Genomic DNA, 17,898 nt, shown 5'->3' with positions numbered 1-17,898 from the left:
TACATGTGCCAGTGTCATACCTATGGAACCGACAGACATTAAACCCAGTCCTCCCACTACACACATATTCCTTTTCTTCTGTACTTATCATCAGCAGTTTTATGTAAAGTTTGTTACATTGGAGATATAGTTAAAAATATAAACATGCTAGTTAAGGTCTCATGCCAAGCAGACATAATGATAATTGATCAGCAATAAAAATAAGAAAGACATTCTAAAAGTTTTATTTTCTTTACACATTTTGTAGCACTGCCCATTAATCTAAAAAAAAACAGCTAATAGATAAACTCAAACAAGAGAATAACGTAAATAGTTAAATATTTATGCAGTGATTAAGGAGACCTTTAATCACTGGGTTAGAGGCTGCTGGGAGATCGTCATTGGAACCTGGGTATTGATTGTGATTTGCTGCCTTGTTTGGCATCGGATCATCCCGATAATGGCTCTCCTGAACCTGCAAGAAAGCAACTTTTACAACCCTGAAACATACTGTCAAATAACCTCTTATACAGGAGATATTTAAGTCAATAAAATACTCACTTTTTGTTGGCAATGACATAGATACAGGGGTTGTAGAATGTCGAGGACTTTGCAAAGAGGGGAGCAATAATGGCCATTGGGGCAGGAATGGTCTTTGGATCACCAAACGATGCCCAGAGACACACCATGGAGTAAGGAGACCAGGCAACCAGAAACATGATGATCATGATGATAGACATCTAGAAATAATTTACTGATTTTAATTTTCACACATTACAATAATTCCCCTTAAAAAAAAGCAAACAGGAAATGTAGGAATCAATTTGTATGAATAAAAAAAATGCGCTTATTTAGGGTTTTTTTTTTTTTTCTTGTTGGGTGGATTCACCAAGTTAGGATAGAGATGTTCAATTTAAACCCTCAAAAATAGAAAATAGCTTCAACACTGATACAAAAAAAAAAGTTTTTACTTTCCAAGTTTATGACAGATGCCAAATGATATAACTGTCTGTTTGTGTTCTGCATCCATTTACTCATCAAAAGTCTGCTATTCAGGAGGTTTTCTAAGAAACAAAAACAAAAAAAAACAACAACAAAAAAACAGCAGACATCCCTCCTTCCAGCAGCATCCCTGCTTTAAAAATCCTGATCAGATTTTCAAATCTCCTCAGCTGTGAGATATTTCTGTTCTTTTTTTACTTTTCCTTGATATGCAATAACCATTCACCTGTTGCTACAGCTTCCCAATAAAAAATTGGGGAGAAAAAAAAAGCAAGATTCATCTTTTCCACCATATGAGACAGACAGGCACTAACCGACGTGAAGATTTGACATTTTCTTGATTGTTAACTATGGTTTTATCAACCAAAAATGGATGATCTGTGATACTGTTAACTGAAGTTGAAAAGACTAGAACTATGAAGTGCAATCATTCTCATCATTTTTGTTTGGAATGAATAGAAAAGTACACAATCACAATTCTATAAACATTAACAGCAGTCTAAAAATAAGTGAGCAATGCCTATTTTTTTTTTTTTAAGATTAAAAGAACAAAAACCTCTAAACTTAAGTGTCCACTATGTGTGTTACCTTGGTAACGTCCATCTGGTCAGACCAGTCGACGTTGATGCTGTCCAGGCAGTTGCTGGCTTTGTATCGCCTCACAGTTACAGAGACATTGTAATAGCAGTAAAACATGACTGACAGAGGAACAACAAAGTTCACTGCAATCACCGCCATCGTGTAGGAGATGAAGGATCTGCAAAGGAGAAGCGAAGATGCTGCTTTGATATTAAAGGATGTTTAACGAGAGAGGTACAGTCAAACCATAACAAATAAAAAAATGTCCACAGCTAAATAGAAACTCACGCATCGTTCTTTCTCCAGTTGATGGTGCAAGTTGCTCCAGTGGGGTCGGGGGCATATCCTGCCCAGCCTACTATGGGCATGGAGGACCAGAACACAGCGTTCAGCCAGGCAGCCAGAATGAGGATGTTGTAAGATCTAACTGTCATTTTCTGACCTTTAGAGACAGAAATAAAGCCCATCTAAACAATGAGGGTGAAGAATATTTCATCATGATGGTTTTTCAGTGTTGCTTCCTATTTTGAAACAACTGGGATTTTTGTTCAAATAAATTACTTTTGATAGTATTCATTATACTATTTAATCCTTCAGAAAACTTCAGGTTTAGCATGTTTAGATGTGAGAAAATGGTCACACATAGCTAAAAATGGGTAAAACAATAAATAATGTAGTCATAACAGTCCCTGCATCATTTAAACATTTAGGAATATCCTAAAGAAATGGACTCTAATGACATATCTGCATATTTTTTTTACCTTGTTAACTTCCTCTCTGCAAACATGAACAGAGTTGACTTTAGTTGGTTTTGATCTCAGTAAATGTAAATCCATCCAAATGACTGAAAGCTAGTTCAAAGCTAGAATAGTTTTGAAATTGACCCTTTAAAGTAGGCTAATAATAGTTAGTAATAGATTGGGATTACAGTCAGGGTATCACAGGATGGAACAACAACAAACATAGTTAATGGAGTATTTTAAAGGCTGTAAACAAGTGTTATAATAATCTAAATAGAACTGGAAGTAAAGGAAATTTGTTTTAATGCCATCTGCTGGAATAAAGGTTTAGTGCAGCTTTTCTCAGGCTGATGTCTTGGGGTCTTTTTAGAGTGAAGCTGCAGGGGGATTCCCTGTGATTTCTTTTATCCAGGTGAAACAAATCCTGAGTCTTTCGTTGTAAAAGGGTCTTATGTGAGAGTTCTGCCGGGGGAGGATGTGTGTGTGTTGGACTATGGATGGAGAACGGTTGTATCACAGCTGTGAGGAAGAGGCTGTATATTTTTTATACCCTAAATTTTGAACATTTTTGTCATGTTACACACATCCATCCATTTTTTTCTGCTTATCCGGGGCCTCATGAAGACTTAGGAACACAAACAGAAGGGTAAAGATAAACTTATGTTTATTTATTTTTTTATTATTATTTCTTAGTCAACCTTGATTTAATTAAGAAGTGTGAGAAGATTTCAAAATTTGGATGTTTCTTTCTAAAAACTAACATAACTGGATGAAATAAAATACTCCAAAGTTCTCCATCTGTACAAAGTTGATAGTGACATACTTCGAGTGCATAAAAAAAGTGGTTGTAGGTTATTTACTCAGACTAAATGTCAGTTCTTACCAAACTTTTCAGAAATGTATTTTTAAAAGAATAAACTAAACCTGACCCTATAAGTATAACTGATATCTATTGTAATTATGCTATAGGTGACAAAATTAGAAAATATCTAATTCTCATGAATACTTCTGAATCGCTCTGCATGTCAATCTCTACATAGATCTAGTTTTTCAGATTGGCTGCATTGCAGCATTACTTGCAGTTTCCCCTAGCATCACTCACAGTGTTTTCTGGCTGCATCTTAACTCAAAAGCAATTAGAACATTATTTGTTGTAGTAGACATCATACTGCTCCTATATGTAAAGTGATACACACCTATAAACTGGCCTTGGATAAAATTTGGAATGGTATGGTACTTTATCTCAACTGAATGAAAATGTAGTTACCGGTACATTTGAAAACTTTCCCTTGAAATTATGAAATTCATTATCTTCCTTTTTTTGGTTTGGACATCGAAAACTGTGATTTCTTCCATCCATATGACTTAAGTGAAAGAAAGTTTGTATAAAACTTAAAGAGGGAACTCTTACCGATGTCTGGTCTGCAGATGGTGAGATAGCGATCGATAGCCACCACAGTCAGCAGGCCTATGCTGGCCATGCCGAAAAAGATGTTGAGGGCCGCATAAATCTAAAGACAGAAGCAAAAAAAAAAGGAAAATACTTTAAACAAATCAAAAAAGTTGGTTACAAGGCTGAATGTTAGATTTGAACTTTCTATGTTCATCAGTATTTTAACATACTGAGTGTAAATCACTACACAATACGTAAACATGTTTATTAATTGTTTGACACTTTTACTTTCAGAAAAACATGTTTGCAGGCAGAGATAATAGGTTTGATATAATATGTAATGATTTGTAGAAAAAAGGCAGACATGTAACCTGAGGTTAAAGTCTAACCTAACATTCTTATCCATAAGCATCAACATAAAACAGACACACAAAATAAAAATGAACAAAAACATACTCATAAAGATTATCAGAGTTTGGTGAAAGTTTGGTTTCTTTTCTCACCTGGCAGCCAGTGTAACCAAACTTCCAGCTCCCATGGATGTCTGAGGCGGCAGACATGGGATAACCGATACCAGCCACTCCAATATCAGTGAAGGCCAGGTTGATGATGATGAAATTAGTGGCGGTGCGAAGCTCCCTGAACTTCATAAACATCAGCAGAACCACGATGTTACTGGCCAAACTGATGACACCTGAGAGCAAATGAAGAACCAAAGATTTAACTAAATTTAATTAAATTATTATAAATTATATTTGGTAAGGAAGACAGAAATCCATCATCAGTAGTAAAATTAGAACATCAGATGATTTATATGCTTGCCCTTATAAGATACCACTGAAATATGCTAGCCGGTAGGTTCTGGATAAGTTACATTATCTTTATAAATTATGTAAATATAATTTAGAAACATTTATATAAGAAAAAAGATTTATATAAATGTATATATAAATACAAATTTATATGAATCTATATAAATTTTCTATCATGTTTTTGCTGCTATAAACACCAGCATTTCCCCATTATGTGACAATAAAAGGAATTTTTGTATTGTAGTCTAATCTATTCAATTCAATTCATTTTTATTCTATTCTTTTCTATTTTATTCGGTTCTGTTCTATTCTATTGTAATGCTATCAGAACAGTGTTAGCTCTGTAATGCCATGTGGTTAGTACTTTCCTGAAGAACTTTAAAGTATTAAGTCAATTTTTTTATATATCAATCTTCCCCCCATCCTCTGTGGATATGTGAAACACCCCCCTAGGGTCCTCGTGTTTTCCAACAGCATGTAAAACCTATAGTTTTGGCTATGATAAATACGTGGTTGCATTCAAGAAAAGAGTTAGATGTACAAAAAAAATATTTTGGAACCCTTTTTTTTAGATCAGGTATATTAAAGTTATAATTTTTCACATAAGAATTTAAACATACTTACAGGTTGATATCTATTTTTTTTTGTAATCCAGACTTCATAAAAGCCATTTCTGTACTTTTAAGAGTTTTCAAAACTAATTAGGTAATCATGAAAGATTAGAGATAATGGCTTTCTAGCTATACTCCTAAAACTCCTCTGCATTAATCTATTAATTTAATGAAATATGTGCATTTGTTCTGATCCTCCTGCTTGCGTATATACTCCTTTTGGAAATTTCAGGATATTAAGCTTTTAATTCTGTAAAAATAAATCTCACATAGGCTTTATATGGTGTGAAATCATGTTGAAAATCACTTCGCTTTTTTTTTTCTCTGATGCTGAATCTTTGTTTGTAGTACTAAAGGTTGTTTATTTTTTCAATTCTCTGCTGTAAACACAATCAAGCATGGTTCAAAGTAGCTTGAAAACCTTGTTAAACAAGTCATAAAGCTTCTCCAAGCTTTTACACATGTGGATAAAAAACATTGGTAAAGCTATCATAATGAAAGAAAAAAGTGCAGAGGTCTCAAGATATTGAATCTGAAAAAAGTAATAAAAAATTACCATTGTATGAAATTCAACAAATAAAGTAAGACATTATTTTTCAACCATGCTTCAACAGAATGATTTTAAAAAATACATAATTGAAACAGGCCTGTTTCAATAATGACACAGGCAAAAATAATGCCTGGGCAAAAATTATGAGCCTAGAAAAGACTGAAAATAATGCTTCCAAAGGGAAATGTTTAATCAAGGCATCTCCACTTATTAGCAACACAGGTGTCTGCAGTATTCTAATCAGTCAGTGGGCCTCTATATAGGGCCACATGCAGTCACTGTGATATTTGGTGACATGGTGTGTACCACAGTCAACATGGACCAGAAGAAGCAAAGGGTAGAGTTGTGATCATAAAAAAAGAAATTATAGACAAGCATGTTAAAGATAAAGGCTATAAGACCATTTCCAAGCAGCGAGATTTCCCTGTGACTGCGGGAGCACAGAAATTTCAAATCCATGGGACAGTAGCCAACATCCCTGACAGATAATATGAAGGATAACAAAAGATCCCAGAAAAACTTTTAAAGAGATTGAGATTCAACTTAAAGTTCATGGAAATCAGTGTCAGATCTGCTGCTGTTAGAGCCAAAATTGACCTAATAGGACATGACCAAGAAGAACATTAATGTTGAAAAAAAAAAAAAAAACTACATGCTGAAAAGCCACAAAGTTTCTGGGAGAATGTCTTAGTGACAATTGTGACAAAAATCCTGATTTCTACCGAGACACGTCCCCTCTATGTTAACAGACGAAAAAATAAAGCATGTCAAGAAAAGAACACTGTCCCTTCTGTCAAACACGGAGGAGGCCTTGTAATGATCTGGGGCCGATTTGCTTCATCTGACACTGGATGTTTTAAACCTTGCAGGGTACAATGAAATCTAAATCTTATCAAGGGATTCTAGAAATAAATGCATTTTCCAGTGGTCTCAGGTCGCAGGTCATGGGTCTTGAAACAAGATAATGACCCAAAACAAACAGCTAAAAACACCAGAGAATTGCTGAGAGGAAAACATTGGACTATTCTGAAGTGGCCTCCCATGAGCCCTGACCTAAATACTATTCAGCATCTTTTACCTGCTGAGAGGAACAAAAGTCTCACTCACAGTTACAGGAATTTTTTGGTTAAAGTGATTTCTTCACAAGGTTGTGCAACAAAATTTTAAGTCAAGGGTACCATATTTTTTTGTCCTGGCCTTTTTCATGAGTTCCTTTTTAAAATTGTTTTGCTGGAGCAGGATGAAAAGCAATGTCTTGACTTTCATTTTTTACATTTTCGTAGAATTTTTATCTCCAATGACTTTTGACATATTCAAGTTATTTTCTGACCATTGTAAGTTTTTCTTTTACTTAATGAGGGGTACAAAAGTGTGTGTCTACATGGAAATATACAAAGTACATATAAAATATTATGTGGGCATAATCAAAAGGATCAAACTGAATATAAACACATACAGGGTATTTAACACGTTTTTTTGTGTTTTTGTCAACTGTTCAGTTCTACAGTTATATCTATACAAACCCTACAGATAATATTCCCTTTCTTACCTGCAGTTATCAGATATCCAGCCACGATGTTGTGCTCCATTTGGCTGAAAGCACTTTTTCCTCCATACGGTTCAACATCACCTGAACCATTTACCTCCATGTGCATATCCATCTTTTAAAGACTTTTTAGAAATTCAAACCCAGTACTCATAAACCTGTCTGCAGAGAATAATAATGAAAACTGAGCAGATCCTGTTTACTAAGAATAATGATCCAGAGAGCTGGTGTTGGGAAACTAAAGCCTGTTACTCGGTGGATTATTACATTCCAGCTCTCTGCAGCCAGCAGTTTGTACAAAAGTAAGGATTACTGCTCATGTGGCCTGAAATCTGGGTTTTGACTTTAACATTTCAACAAAAATATAAAGTTTTGTTCAGATAATGTATTGAAAGGCCACAGAGAATACTTTTAGCAATGTCATCAGTTATTTGACCATTGTCAGATGGATTAAAGGATTTGTCCTATACATGTATTTTATCACGATGCAACATGAAAAAAAAAAAAAACATAACACGAGAACAGATCAAAATTTATATTTATTTATCTTAAATAATTTCTTCATATTTTTGAAGCCATATGTCTTTACCGGCCTAAGTATTTTACATTTAAAATACTAAGTAATAAAAAAATTGAATTTCTTTAAATATGTGGCAGAAGCACTTTTTTTTTAATCGAGGGCTAAGAAAATATAAAAATTTTAATTTCCTAAACATATGATTCTGATTCTTCTGATTCTGTTGTACAGTAATCCTTACAGTCCTTCAAAAAGATGCTAAAATTGGGAACATAAAAAAGCAAAATAATTTTGATGGAGCGTGCATATTGTATCTGACATTTAAAAGGCCATGCTGCCCTGGGTGGTGAGTTATAGAACTCAAAAACAAAACATCCTACAATTGATACTCATTGTTTCCACCTCACAGGGTGTCTAATTGGCCCATGCATGAACAGATCAGAATACATGCAAATGTTTAAAACAGTTTTATACATTAAAGTGAAAAATATCTATATTTTTGATATACTTTAGTTATTTTTTTTAAAGCTAAAACATTGCTCTCACCAACCTAAAGGATTGCTGCAGGTCCCCTGATATCTCAGTTTCGGTATAAAAAAAAAAAAATGTAGGACATCTTCCAAGCCAGCAGGTGGCGCCATAAGTAATGTTCTGTCTGTAATATTTTAGGTAAGACCGGAGCATTTCCTTTCCATTGAGCCGCCACCTTCTCACTGCTACGGACGTATCTGACATAGTCTCAAATAAAAAATAAAAATGCCAGGATTATTGAGAACCGTCGCCAGCCGCGTCGCCCCCGTCATGCGAGGACACACTGTGACCCAGACGGCGAATTTGTACACAAGACCGGCGAAGGAGAAAATCGGCACCTTTGTAAGTGTTGGAGCTAACCGCTAAATGCTAGCAGCTAAGTGGCATCTGTCCCTTTGGAGGTCATAGCCTGTATTCGCTATTTTGTTACAGATTATTTAGATAAGTAAAGCTGATATTGATTTTATGTGGAAATTAAACGTATTTGTTATTGTTTAGAGTAAATATTGATGGATTTTACTTTTCTAAAGGTCGTTTTAAAGTGTGCTGGAGCTCTGTGAGGTTTTGTTTCACATCAAAGCTAACTTCCTGAGACTTTTCAGCATATTTTTAGCCCCACTCCTAATTACTTAGACTTCATATTAACATGTTTTATGTAACATCGTCACTAAGATGATCCAACTAAAGCGGGTTGTTGGGTTTAGATTAAACCATTAGCACACATGTGCAACTTTAAGGGAACTCTTCTTTGAATTAAAACACCTTGATTGTTTTCTTTCTTCTTCAATTGTCTAGCAGGTTCTTGATGCCAAAGCGATCCTTCTATATCCTCATTAGAGAGTATTTTAACATTTAAAGTTAAATAAACTCCAAAGCAATGTAATTACCTAGTTTTAACCTACCTTTGTTAAACAAAACGTTATTGTGACTGCATTCAAACATGGTGATTTCAAATGTTATGTTTGTTTGTTTCCTCTTAGTTTCTTCTATAATAAGGGATCGCCACAGAAAGTCAAAACAACTTGTTCACAGCGACAGCAAAGTTTTAACATCACATGCCTTTCCTGACACAACCTGGATTCAAACCCCATCTCATGCCTTTCAGTCACAAACCTGAACTACTTCAGCCTTTCTTTTAGTATGGGTTTGTGTGTGCCGGCAAGGAGACGCCTGAAATATGCAGAACCTGTGGACCAGGGTTGTTGCCAGCGTATAACAGGATAACTAGCTGTTATGTTTAAAAAAAAAAAGTCACGGTTACCCGACCCTGTTTTGTTGGGCTACTCTATAAAGTAGCACACTCAATGCTAATCCAGATGTTTTGAATAGAAGAAGCTTCCGAGATGGAAAGCAAAACGTCCTTGACAACCATGACATGGATGAATGAGAATCTTCACCAGCACTCTTACCCTAAAAAACAGGGTCACTACACTCATTTTTCATGAGCATATTGGCCCTTTGATTGACATCTGGGCTTCCTACCGAGCACAGGCTCTGATTAACCTGAAACCTTTAGAGTTACAACAGAAATATGCAGATACCCTGACTTATAATGAGTGTAATATCCATAGTAAAAGTTTTTAAATACGTTTACCACCTTATTTACATATATGATAGGGATATGAAGGAACAACATAAACCCCACACCATTTAGACTGTAATTGTTGCCTACTGAGCTGCTTTTTCACTATATTCAGCGACTTTTCCGACGTTCTACACACTCCACTTTGTTTAAAAAAAAAAATAGAAATAGAAAAAATATATAGATGTCTGGGGGACAGTGATTCGCCTACATGTTATGAATGCTGATGTACCTTAAATGATAAATTATGAACAGTTTAGTTTGTGCCTTCAAGTTGTTTGCCCAAAGGAAGACATTACTTGGATATAACCGAACTGAATATCTTCAGAACAGCTCCAAATGACACAAAATTCATATGGGTGAGTAGAACATGATGTAATAACGTAAAATCAAGGGCCCAGTGTAAAAAAAACAACAAAAAAAACGGCGTTCCCCTTTAACTGGAGTATAGAGACTGTAAAACATGCCTTTAGCTGACAGCATCCCACTTAGAGCAGTAATTATATATGTAAGAAATATATAAACATTTTGCATTTATGATAATAAAAAAAAAAACAATAACTGTATCCAGAACTACTCAAGTGGAAAAGGTTTGATTCCACCTGGTTCAGTTTCGTAAAGAGGTCCTCTTTAAAGAGTCTTTGGTTTTTGGATTATTAATTGAAAGAAAAAAAAAAAATCAACAGATTAAGCAAAAATAATCGTTAGTTGCAGCTCTCCCTCTAAAATTTACATCTTTATTATTGGACCCTGTGTGTGTTCATAAGACCTGGAGTCAAATTCCTTTTTTTCACAATCTTTGCCAACAAAACTGATTTTATTTCTTCTGATTGTATTCCCTCATTTATCACTTGCTCCTTTGTGGACCAGGCGATATCTTATCTAATGCTGAGGTCTTATCTTATCTCCTGTTTAGAAACTCAGTCTGATAGTCTTGTTCTGATGCGACTCAGCTGACTGATTGTTCCACCTCTGTCGTTTGTCCAGGAAACTGCAGTTGCAATGGGAGTTTTCTCTGCAGCCATCCTGGGACCATCTGGATGGATCCTGGCCCACCTGGAGGACTACAAGAAGAAGGAGTAACATGGACTCTGAACTGTCTTATCTGGTGCATCCAGCCTCTGTCTCCTTCTGGGACCATCATCTTAATGTTACACTGCAGCAAAAATGTTTTACTTATCACTCCTCTACCTCTATGACAGCTCCATGTCCCAGATACCTAAACTTCAAATAAAACAACGACTCTGATCCTTCAAATATGTCAATTGGGTTTTCAATCTTCCCTCATAAGGAGTGTTACAAAATAAATTTAAACTCATGTTTCTGTTTGCCTCATTTCTTTCAGTTTTACTGATTGTTTTCACTCATTTTGGAAACTTTAAAGAATTCTGTACATAAAACCCAATCCTCTGGCACCTGCTGGTCATCTGAACAGTTATTGTTTCTGAAGATCTTCAGTGATTGTTTAGCTTTTCTACACCAAAGCAGAGTGTCAAAATATATTTCTACCACAAAGACATATGTTTGAACACACTAAAGGGTTTATTTTAACATGAATATTGGAAAACTACCAAAACTGCAATCAATCAATCAACAACACAGACTCTGGCTTACAGAGGTATGATGCCACATTTTGTGGATCAATGCATAGACTGAGACACAACTCGCTATACATTAAAATTGGCTCAGATTTAATGGTATGGGTAGTCTTCGGGGATCATTGATCCGTTTACAAAAATAACTAAGCATTTTATGATAAAGACATTAGGTTTGATATAATTCCATATACACTAAATAGGTGAGAAGCACCATTGTTCCAGGCAAGTCTTTGTGCAGGTCAATCCAATCCTTGGACCTTGATCCAATAGAAACCTGGATGATTAGAACATGTGTTTCTGACCCAAGACATGCAGAGGAACTCTGGATCTCAGTGGTCCTGGATCACACGTAAAGGCCCTTCTAAAAGGGAGAGGCTTTGATTGTTCAGCAATTTACAAAAACAATGCTGCTGATTTTTGATCACTACATATTTGACACTGCTGGTTTGTTAGATTACTATCTGATTAGTAACCCCTTATGTTTTTGTAAATGAATAAGAAGCATTTTTTTTTTACTTTGCTTTAATTTGGAAAACAAAGTGGTGCTCCTGATTAATGAAATAAAACGTACATAAAAATATGAACTCCCCTATTTAAACACGGCCACTTGCCCCCTTAAGAGAAAAGTGATTTTGATTGATTGATTGAATCTATTGATCTCACATTGGAGAAATTTATTCTTACATCAGCTAGAGATAGTCAAAAAGAAGAAAGTGCCAAAGGAAGTAAGATGTGATATATACAGTATATATAGCGCCTCCATATATATATATATATATATATATATATATATATATTTACATATGACAGCTGGAATCTCTTCTTTAGATTATACAGGGTTATGCACAGGGTACTTACATAGGTATTTATATAGATTCATATGCATTTATATATATATATATATATAGCTATTGCACTGGGTATCAAATAGAAAAAACAGTTTATTGGAAATGATATTACGATGTTATATCGTTATGCAAAACAAAGTAATTGAGGGGAAAATTGATGTTTAAGGGTCATTTTTTTTAGGCATTCTTAGGAGTGGGTAGCCTAGTGGTTAGAGCAGTGCGCTTGTGCTCTGAGAAGGTTGCAAATACCCAGCTTGATTCTCACAGCCTGCACTCTGGGTCCCTGAGCAAGACCCTTAACCCCCAATTGCTTGCCGAGCGCAGTGGCAGCCCACTGCTCCTCAAGGGGTTGGGTTAAGATGTTCTGTGAGATCAATAAAGTTCAATTATTTTATTATTATCTTTAAGGAAACATTAACTTCATTTGCTTTCTATAAATTTTGGACTAAGCCAGTTGAGTGAACAGTTAAAGGAATGTTTTATCATCAGTAAGAAGAATCAGATGCTTGCCATCTATCGCTTGTATACAAAGTTCAGCACCAAGGATAAATTGGTTTGGATGGTTTCTGGTAAACAACTAGAGCAGTTTGAAGCTTAAATTCTTCTGGATTGAATGTTGTGCTATTTCCTAAAGATTGGGACTATTCTGTATGACAGTAAGAAGAGAATTTTGTTTTTGACAGGTTGTAATACTATCATAGTAAAGTTGTAGAATTATGGAATAAAGACATGACAAGTCGTAATAAAGTGATAATAAAGTCAATGTTATTTAATCAGAACTCTTTGTGGTCATCCCCTGCATGAAACGTGGACTGCTGAGAATATCATGAAGTTAAAATTTTTGTATCGGTTTTTCAAATAAGGAAATATTAAACCTGTTAGCCTATCAGCATCAAATTATTAGGCTATTATGTTACACAAACAGAGCTCAAATTACTTATAGGTAGTTTGTGCTGGTCAGATATTTTTTGAATATTTTTTATGAAAAGACTAATAAACTGATAATTTTGTTCTATCATGACTTCAAACTCATAAAATTACAACTTTATCATATAATTTTATGTGAATAAAGTCGTAATATTACACATTTTATTTCGTATTATTATGTTTTTATTCCCCTCCTGGTAATATTATGAGAATAACGTTATAAGAGTATAACTTTATTCCCATTATTATGACTATTATTATTATATATTTTTTTTGTCTAATCCTAATGCTTCATCGTAAATTTGGAAACAATATTCTAAGTGCTTTTTAAGGTTGAGTTTATTGTTGGGTAACAATGACAAATATTAATATAGTAATACATTTTAATTTAAAACCCACCTACAATATGCTAAGTATAATCTAAATGCTCATCCTCTCCCGTTTTTTTTATTTTATGTTATTTATTTATTTTGTAGGTTAATTTGATTGTTTTGGTTGAGTTTTGACACTAACGGACTTCCATAGTTTCCGCTTTAAAGTCACTTCACCCGCTGCTGGTCACGTGACTCCACCGAGCCTGCTGGCTGCTGAGAACAGTTGGATTTGAAACATCAGGTTTAACAGGTAAACTCCTCCCTGTTGTTTTTCTGGTACTAAAAGCAAAACCAAACTGGCGACTAGAGAATTAATAAGGGGTAAAAAACAAGAAATGAGTTAAAGTTAAACTACCGAAGGAGTTTTAATTGCTGCTAACGTTAGCTCAAATATCGGATCTTGTTTTTTCTTTCTGGTTGTAGTTGAAGTTTTCTCTTTGATCATTTAGGGCTTTATTAGCAGCATGAGGCTGGTGATTCTAGATGACTATGATCTGGCCAGCGAGTGGGCTGCTAAATACATCCGGAACAGGATCATCGAGTTCAAACCGTCTGCAGACAGATACTTTACTCTGGGTTTACCCACAGGTAACAAAGCCACCCCACTGCAGGGCTGCTTCTGCTCCCACTACCTCTGATCATATGCTTTGTTTCAGGCAGCACTCCTTACGGCTGTTACCAGAAGTTAATAGAGTTCTACAAAAGCGGAGACCTTTCCTTTAAATATGTGAAAACCTTCAACATGGATGAATATGTGGGTGAGTGTGATTCACTGCTATAGGAGGAGCCACATAAAGTGGTCATTCATTTACTCCACAAAATGGTTAAAAAGTCTCAGTGTAGTAGAATAGTGGATTATGTAAACTGAGTTGGATGATGGAGTCACATACATAGTGATGGCAGCATCATGCTGTGGGAATGCTTACTTTTCTGCAGGCCTGAATGGCTGATTAGTTTGGAAATGGATGCAACTGAATACAGGGACGCCCTGGAAGAAAAACGGTTTTAGCTAAAGGAAAATGTAATTTCCTCTCTTTGTCATTGTTTTATCAGAAATTGGCTGTTTACAAAATAAAAATCTTAGTTTTAACCTCCTGATGCTTGTACCGGAGCTTTTTAGTGCCTTGCTAAAACAATCTCACTGATAATAAGAATTAAAATAACAATTATAGGAATTGTACAGAGTGATTATTTTTCTATAAATATATATTTTCATTCAAGAAAGGTAGTACGGTGTATTTAAGTGCATTTAAATACAATTCCTTGAACTGGTTTTCTTAATTTTGTATTCAAATCAAAACTCATCCACACACCTAACCATATATAAAACAAAGCAAAAAAACAACAACAGGAAAACAAACAAACACAGACAAAAAAAATAAATAAAACAGACAAGGGGGGGGGATTATCCTGCACTCAGATACATGTCTATAGTTCAGTAAGATCAAAACAAATGTCGGGGCTGTATTGACATATGGAAGGGTATTGAGGCTTTATGTATTTTAGTTCAAGCAATAATTTGAAACACTGATTTAGGTGCAGATATTTTACAATGATGATAAATGTAGGAGTCCTTGGGCATAGTATCTTCTTGTCATTTAAAAAAATGACGATTTATTTTTTTAAAGCGTGGCAAAACAAACGTCAACAGTGCTCTCTGAAAAGAACACAGTGTCAGCTTTTTAAAAAAAATAAATAAAAAAGAAGCAAACTCTCATATCTCTGCCAAGGATGACTGTCCATCTGCTTAGATGATTACATTTGCTCTGAACACACCCCCACCATTTTTTGTTTTTGTCGACTCATGCAGATTTCTGTCACTATCTGTTGGCTTTGTTTTTCCTTTCCTTATCTCGCTGTTTCTCCTGCTGTATTGAATACACCATTTTATCAATTCCTTCCATTTTTTTTAAATAGAACTTACCTTTTACCTACTTGTATTCAAATAAAATGCACTGCATATATATATATATATATATAACATGGCAATTTCTTTTCTCCTTTTTGGAAATTTCAATTGAAGATGAAAGAACAGCTTCTTTAAAGCAGGAGAAATACTACGTTACAAAATACAGTCAATTTGGAGCAAGATTTGATGATTTTGGTGAAATCTTTTTATTGACCTACTTAGTTTTTTCAAAATTTTCATCCATATAACGGAATGAAAGCAATTTTTATTTTTATGTCTGTTTTTTTTTGAGACCTTAACAATAAATTAAATTCTTTGGAGAAATAAAAGGCTTTTCTGTAACTTTCTTCGCTTAGAGTTTTCATCAGTTGAAGCAGATTGATGTATTCCTCTCTTACTGACACAAACCTTTGTCCTACAGGTCTGCCCCGTGCTCATCCGGAGAGCTATCACTCCTACATGTGGAACAATTTCTTCAAGCACATCGACATTGATCCGGCCAACGCTCACATCCTGGATGGGAACGCAGAGGACCTAGAGGCTGAGTGTAACGCCTATGAGCAGAAGATTGCTGCAGCCGGAGGGATTGAGTTGTTTGTTGGAGGTAATAATGTGAGATTTACAATCTGGGGTCTGCCGGCCCTGCTTTCAGCCAATTTCAATTTCTTTTTGTATATAAAAAGTTTTACTGAATAAACTAATTACATTAATTTGTTAAGCTCCATTTAAGTAGTTCTTAGTTATTTAGATACAAAACGGAAAACTTTTCATATTCAGTTCAATTTATTTATGAAGCACCCATTTACAGCACATTGTGCATTAGAGTGATTAATAAAAGCCGGATGTTTTTATTTCAAAACATTACTTAAACAATTTCAGATTTGACAACAGAAGCTGTTTTAACATCCTTATATTAGCTGGTATTGCAGCCAACATCTCTTAAACAGCAGGCCTCTTTAAATCCTTAAATATCTATACTTAACAGGTATTTTTAAAAGGCTGTCTAGGTTTCCAAATCCAGCATATTAAATCTTCAAGGTTGAAAACTAAGAAGGAAAAAGTTTTTTTTTAATATATATATACAGAATCTAGTTCCTTCTTCTCTGATGGAAAAAGGTCAGTTTAGAATGATTATGCACTATGTTAAAAACCAAATAAAGTTTAACTTTGAATTTCTGTAAGCAGATCTTGGAATTCTTTCCTGCTGACATTCAGCTTCTCGTCTCTCTTATCCTCTCTGAAGGTATCGGCCCTGACGGCCACATCGCCTTTAACGAGCCCGGCTCCAGCCTTGTTTCCAGAACCAGAGTGAAAACACTGGCAAAGGACACCATTGTGGCAAACGCTCGTTTCTTTGGGAACGACCTCTCCAAGGTTCCCACCATGTCTCTCACTGTGGGAGTGGGAACCGTAATGGATTCCAAGGAGGTCATAATGTTCTGTACACATCAAAGATCCTGACGCAACCCTTCCTCCTCCTGTTTGTTTAACCTTCCTGTTCCCCCACAGGTGATGATTCTGATCACAGGGGCTCACAAGGCCTTTGCTCTGTACAAAGCCATTGAGGAGGGGGTGAACCACATGTGGACGGTGTCGGCCTTCCAGCAGCACCCGCACACCATCTTTGTGTGCGACGAGGACGCCACGCTGGAACTGCGTGTCAAAACTGTGAAATACTTCAAAGGTACTTACTGAAATTTTATGTTTGTCCCCGTGAATAAAGCGGAAAAATTATGATGTCACGTTCCAATCTGGAGAGCTTTCAATCTTGGACACGTTTTAGTTTTCTTTGTGAATGAAACAGGGAGCCAATCACAAGAGGCTTGAATTAGACGTTGATTGTTGTCATGCTCACACAATTGCTTAGCATGTGTTTTGACAAGAGTATCAGGTAAACAAAGATAAGAAATGTAGGTTTATAATTTAACTAACCGTCCTTATTCGGGAATGGCTTCTTAATGATAGATTAATTCACAGGAACCTGGATGCCAAAAATGTGTTATGAGCTCATGTTTTGCACTGCATTGTTATATTCAATTTGTCTTGAGTCCAAGTGCAATGGAGAGGGAGAAAGATGTGGACTAACTAGAAAAAGCTGTTTCGCAGAAACAGCAAAGTGGGAATGCTTTCTTTGCTGAACGAAATAATCAAAATTAGTGAAAGAAACTGCGAGCTGAGGAACATATGAAAATGTGAAAGGAAGTCATCAGAAACTTCAAACTGCAGAAAACAATTGAATCATCTGAAGATTTTGTAGGGTAGATTCATCTGGCAGTAAAATGGCAGAAACAGACTCATCTTAAAAGCTTCACAGCCAAACCATACATGATATCAAAAATGTGTTTAATTTGGGCACTAGAAGGGGTCTAAATGTAATGTCTCCCAAGTTTCTAGAAAAAC

General features: G+C 35.4%; 3 protein-coding genes across 4 annotated transcripts; 2 read left to right on the top strand and 1 right to left on the bottom strand.

Annotated features, from left to right (window-relative positions):
* Nucleotides 1-348: 348 nt before the first annotated feature.
* Nucleotides 349-7,359, bottom strand: rrh (retinal pigment epithelium-derived rhodopsin homolog). The gene is made up of 7 exons (XM_015369895.1): nucleotides 7,216-7,359; nucleotides 4,197-4,387; nucleotides 3,712-3,811; nucleotides 1,849-2,002; nucleotides 1,570-1,738; nucleotides 541-719; nucleotides 349-454 (listed from the first exon to the last, which is right to left on the bottom strand). The coding sequence occupies exons 1-7, from the start codon at nucleotides 7,325-7,327 to the stop codon at nucleotides 349-351; spliced, it is 1,011 nt and encodes a 336-aa protein (XP_015225381.1). The 5' UTR covers nucleotides 7,328-7,359.
* A 1,038-nt stretch (nucleotides 7,360-8,397) lies between these two features.
* Nucleotides 8,398-11,166, top strand: LOC107081684 (cytochrome c oxidase subunit 8A, mitochondrial). The gene is made up of 2 exons (XM_015369875.1): nucleotides 8,398-8,602; nucleotides 10,830-11,166. The coding sequence occupies exons 1-2, from the start codon at nucleotides 8,486-8,488 to the stop codon at nucleotides 10,923-10,925; spliced, it is 213 nt and encodes a 70-aa protein (XP_015225361.1). The 5' UTR covers nucleotides 8,398-8,485; the 3' UTR covers nucleotides 10,926-11,166.
* Nucleotides 11,167-13,754: 2,588 nt separating this feature from the next.
* LOC107081683 (glucosamine-6-phosphate isomerase 2) lies at nucleotides 13,755-17,209 on the top strand. Of its 2 annotated transcripts, XM_015369873.1 has the most exons (6): nucleotides 13,755-13,839; nucleotides 14,039-14,177; nucleotides 14,246-14,347; nucleotides 15,920-16,102; nucleotides 16,742-16,926; nucleotides 17,008-17,209. In XM_015369873.1, exons 2-6 carry the CDS (start codon nucleotides 14,054-14,056, stop codon nucleotides 17,191-17,193), a joined length of 780 nt encoding a protein of 259 aa, XP_015225359.1. In that variant the 5' UTR covers nucleotides 13,755-13,839; nucleotides 14,039-14,053; the 3' UTR covers nucleotides 17,194-17,209. The 2 variants fall into 2 exon arrangements, with proteins under 2 accessions (XP_015225359.1, XP_015225360.1); XM_015369874.1 differs by lacking the exon at nucleotides 13,755-13,839 and having other exon boundaries at nucleotides 13,870-14,177.
* Nucleotides 17,210-17,898: the final 689 nt, after the last annotated feature.

This window comes from Cyprinodon variegatus, unplaced genomic scaffold (assembly GCF_000732505.1).
Source record: "Cyprinodon variegatus isolate N-32 unplaced genomic scaffold, C_variegatus-1.0 Scaffold39, whole genome shotgun sequence".
NCBI classification, from domain to species: Eukaryota; Metazoa; Chordata; class Actinopteri; order Cyprinodontiformes; family Cyprinodontidae; genus Cyprinodon; species Cyprinodon variegatus.
The sequence above is the reverse complement of the archived record's forward strand: the minus strand, read 5'-3'. Positions and strand labels throughout refer to the sequence as shown.

Bases quoted from the DNA above. Each gene is read 5' to 3' on its own strand.
- rrh (XM_015369895.1), bottom strand. From the start codon at position 7,327: ATGGATATGCACATGGAGGTAAATGGTTCAGGTGATGTTGAACCGTAT. The intron at 2,003-3,711 runs GTAAGAGTTCCC...CTGTCTCTAAAG, and splicing joins CATCTGCAGACCAGACATCG to GTCAGAAAATGACAGTTAGA. The intron at 455-540 runs GTGAGTATTTTA...GCTTTCTTGCAG, and splicing joins TATGTCATTGCCAACAAAAA to GTTCAGGAGAGCCATTATCG.
- LOC107081684 (XM_015369875.1), top strand. From the start codon at position 8,486: ATGCCAGGATTATTGAGAACCGTCGCCAGCCGCGTCGCCCCCGTCATG. The intron at 8,603-10,829 runs GTAAGTGTTGGA...TCGTTTGTCCAG, and splicing joins AGGAGAAAATCGGCACCTTT to GAAACTGCAGTTGCAATGGG.
- LOC107081683 (XM_015369873.1), top strand. From the start codon at position 14,054: ATGAGGCTGGTGATTCTAGATGACTATGATCTGGCCAGCGAGTGGGCT. The intron at 14,178-14,245 runs GTAACAAAGCCA...GCTTTGTTTCAG, and splicing joins TACTCTGGGTTTACCCACAG to GCAGCACTCCTTACGGCTGT. The intron at 16,927-17,007 runs GTCATAATGTTC...GTTCCCCCACAG, and splicing joins CCGTAATGGATTCCAAGGAG to GTGATGATTCTGATCACAGG.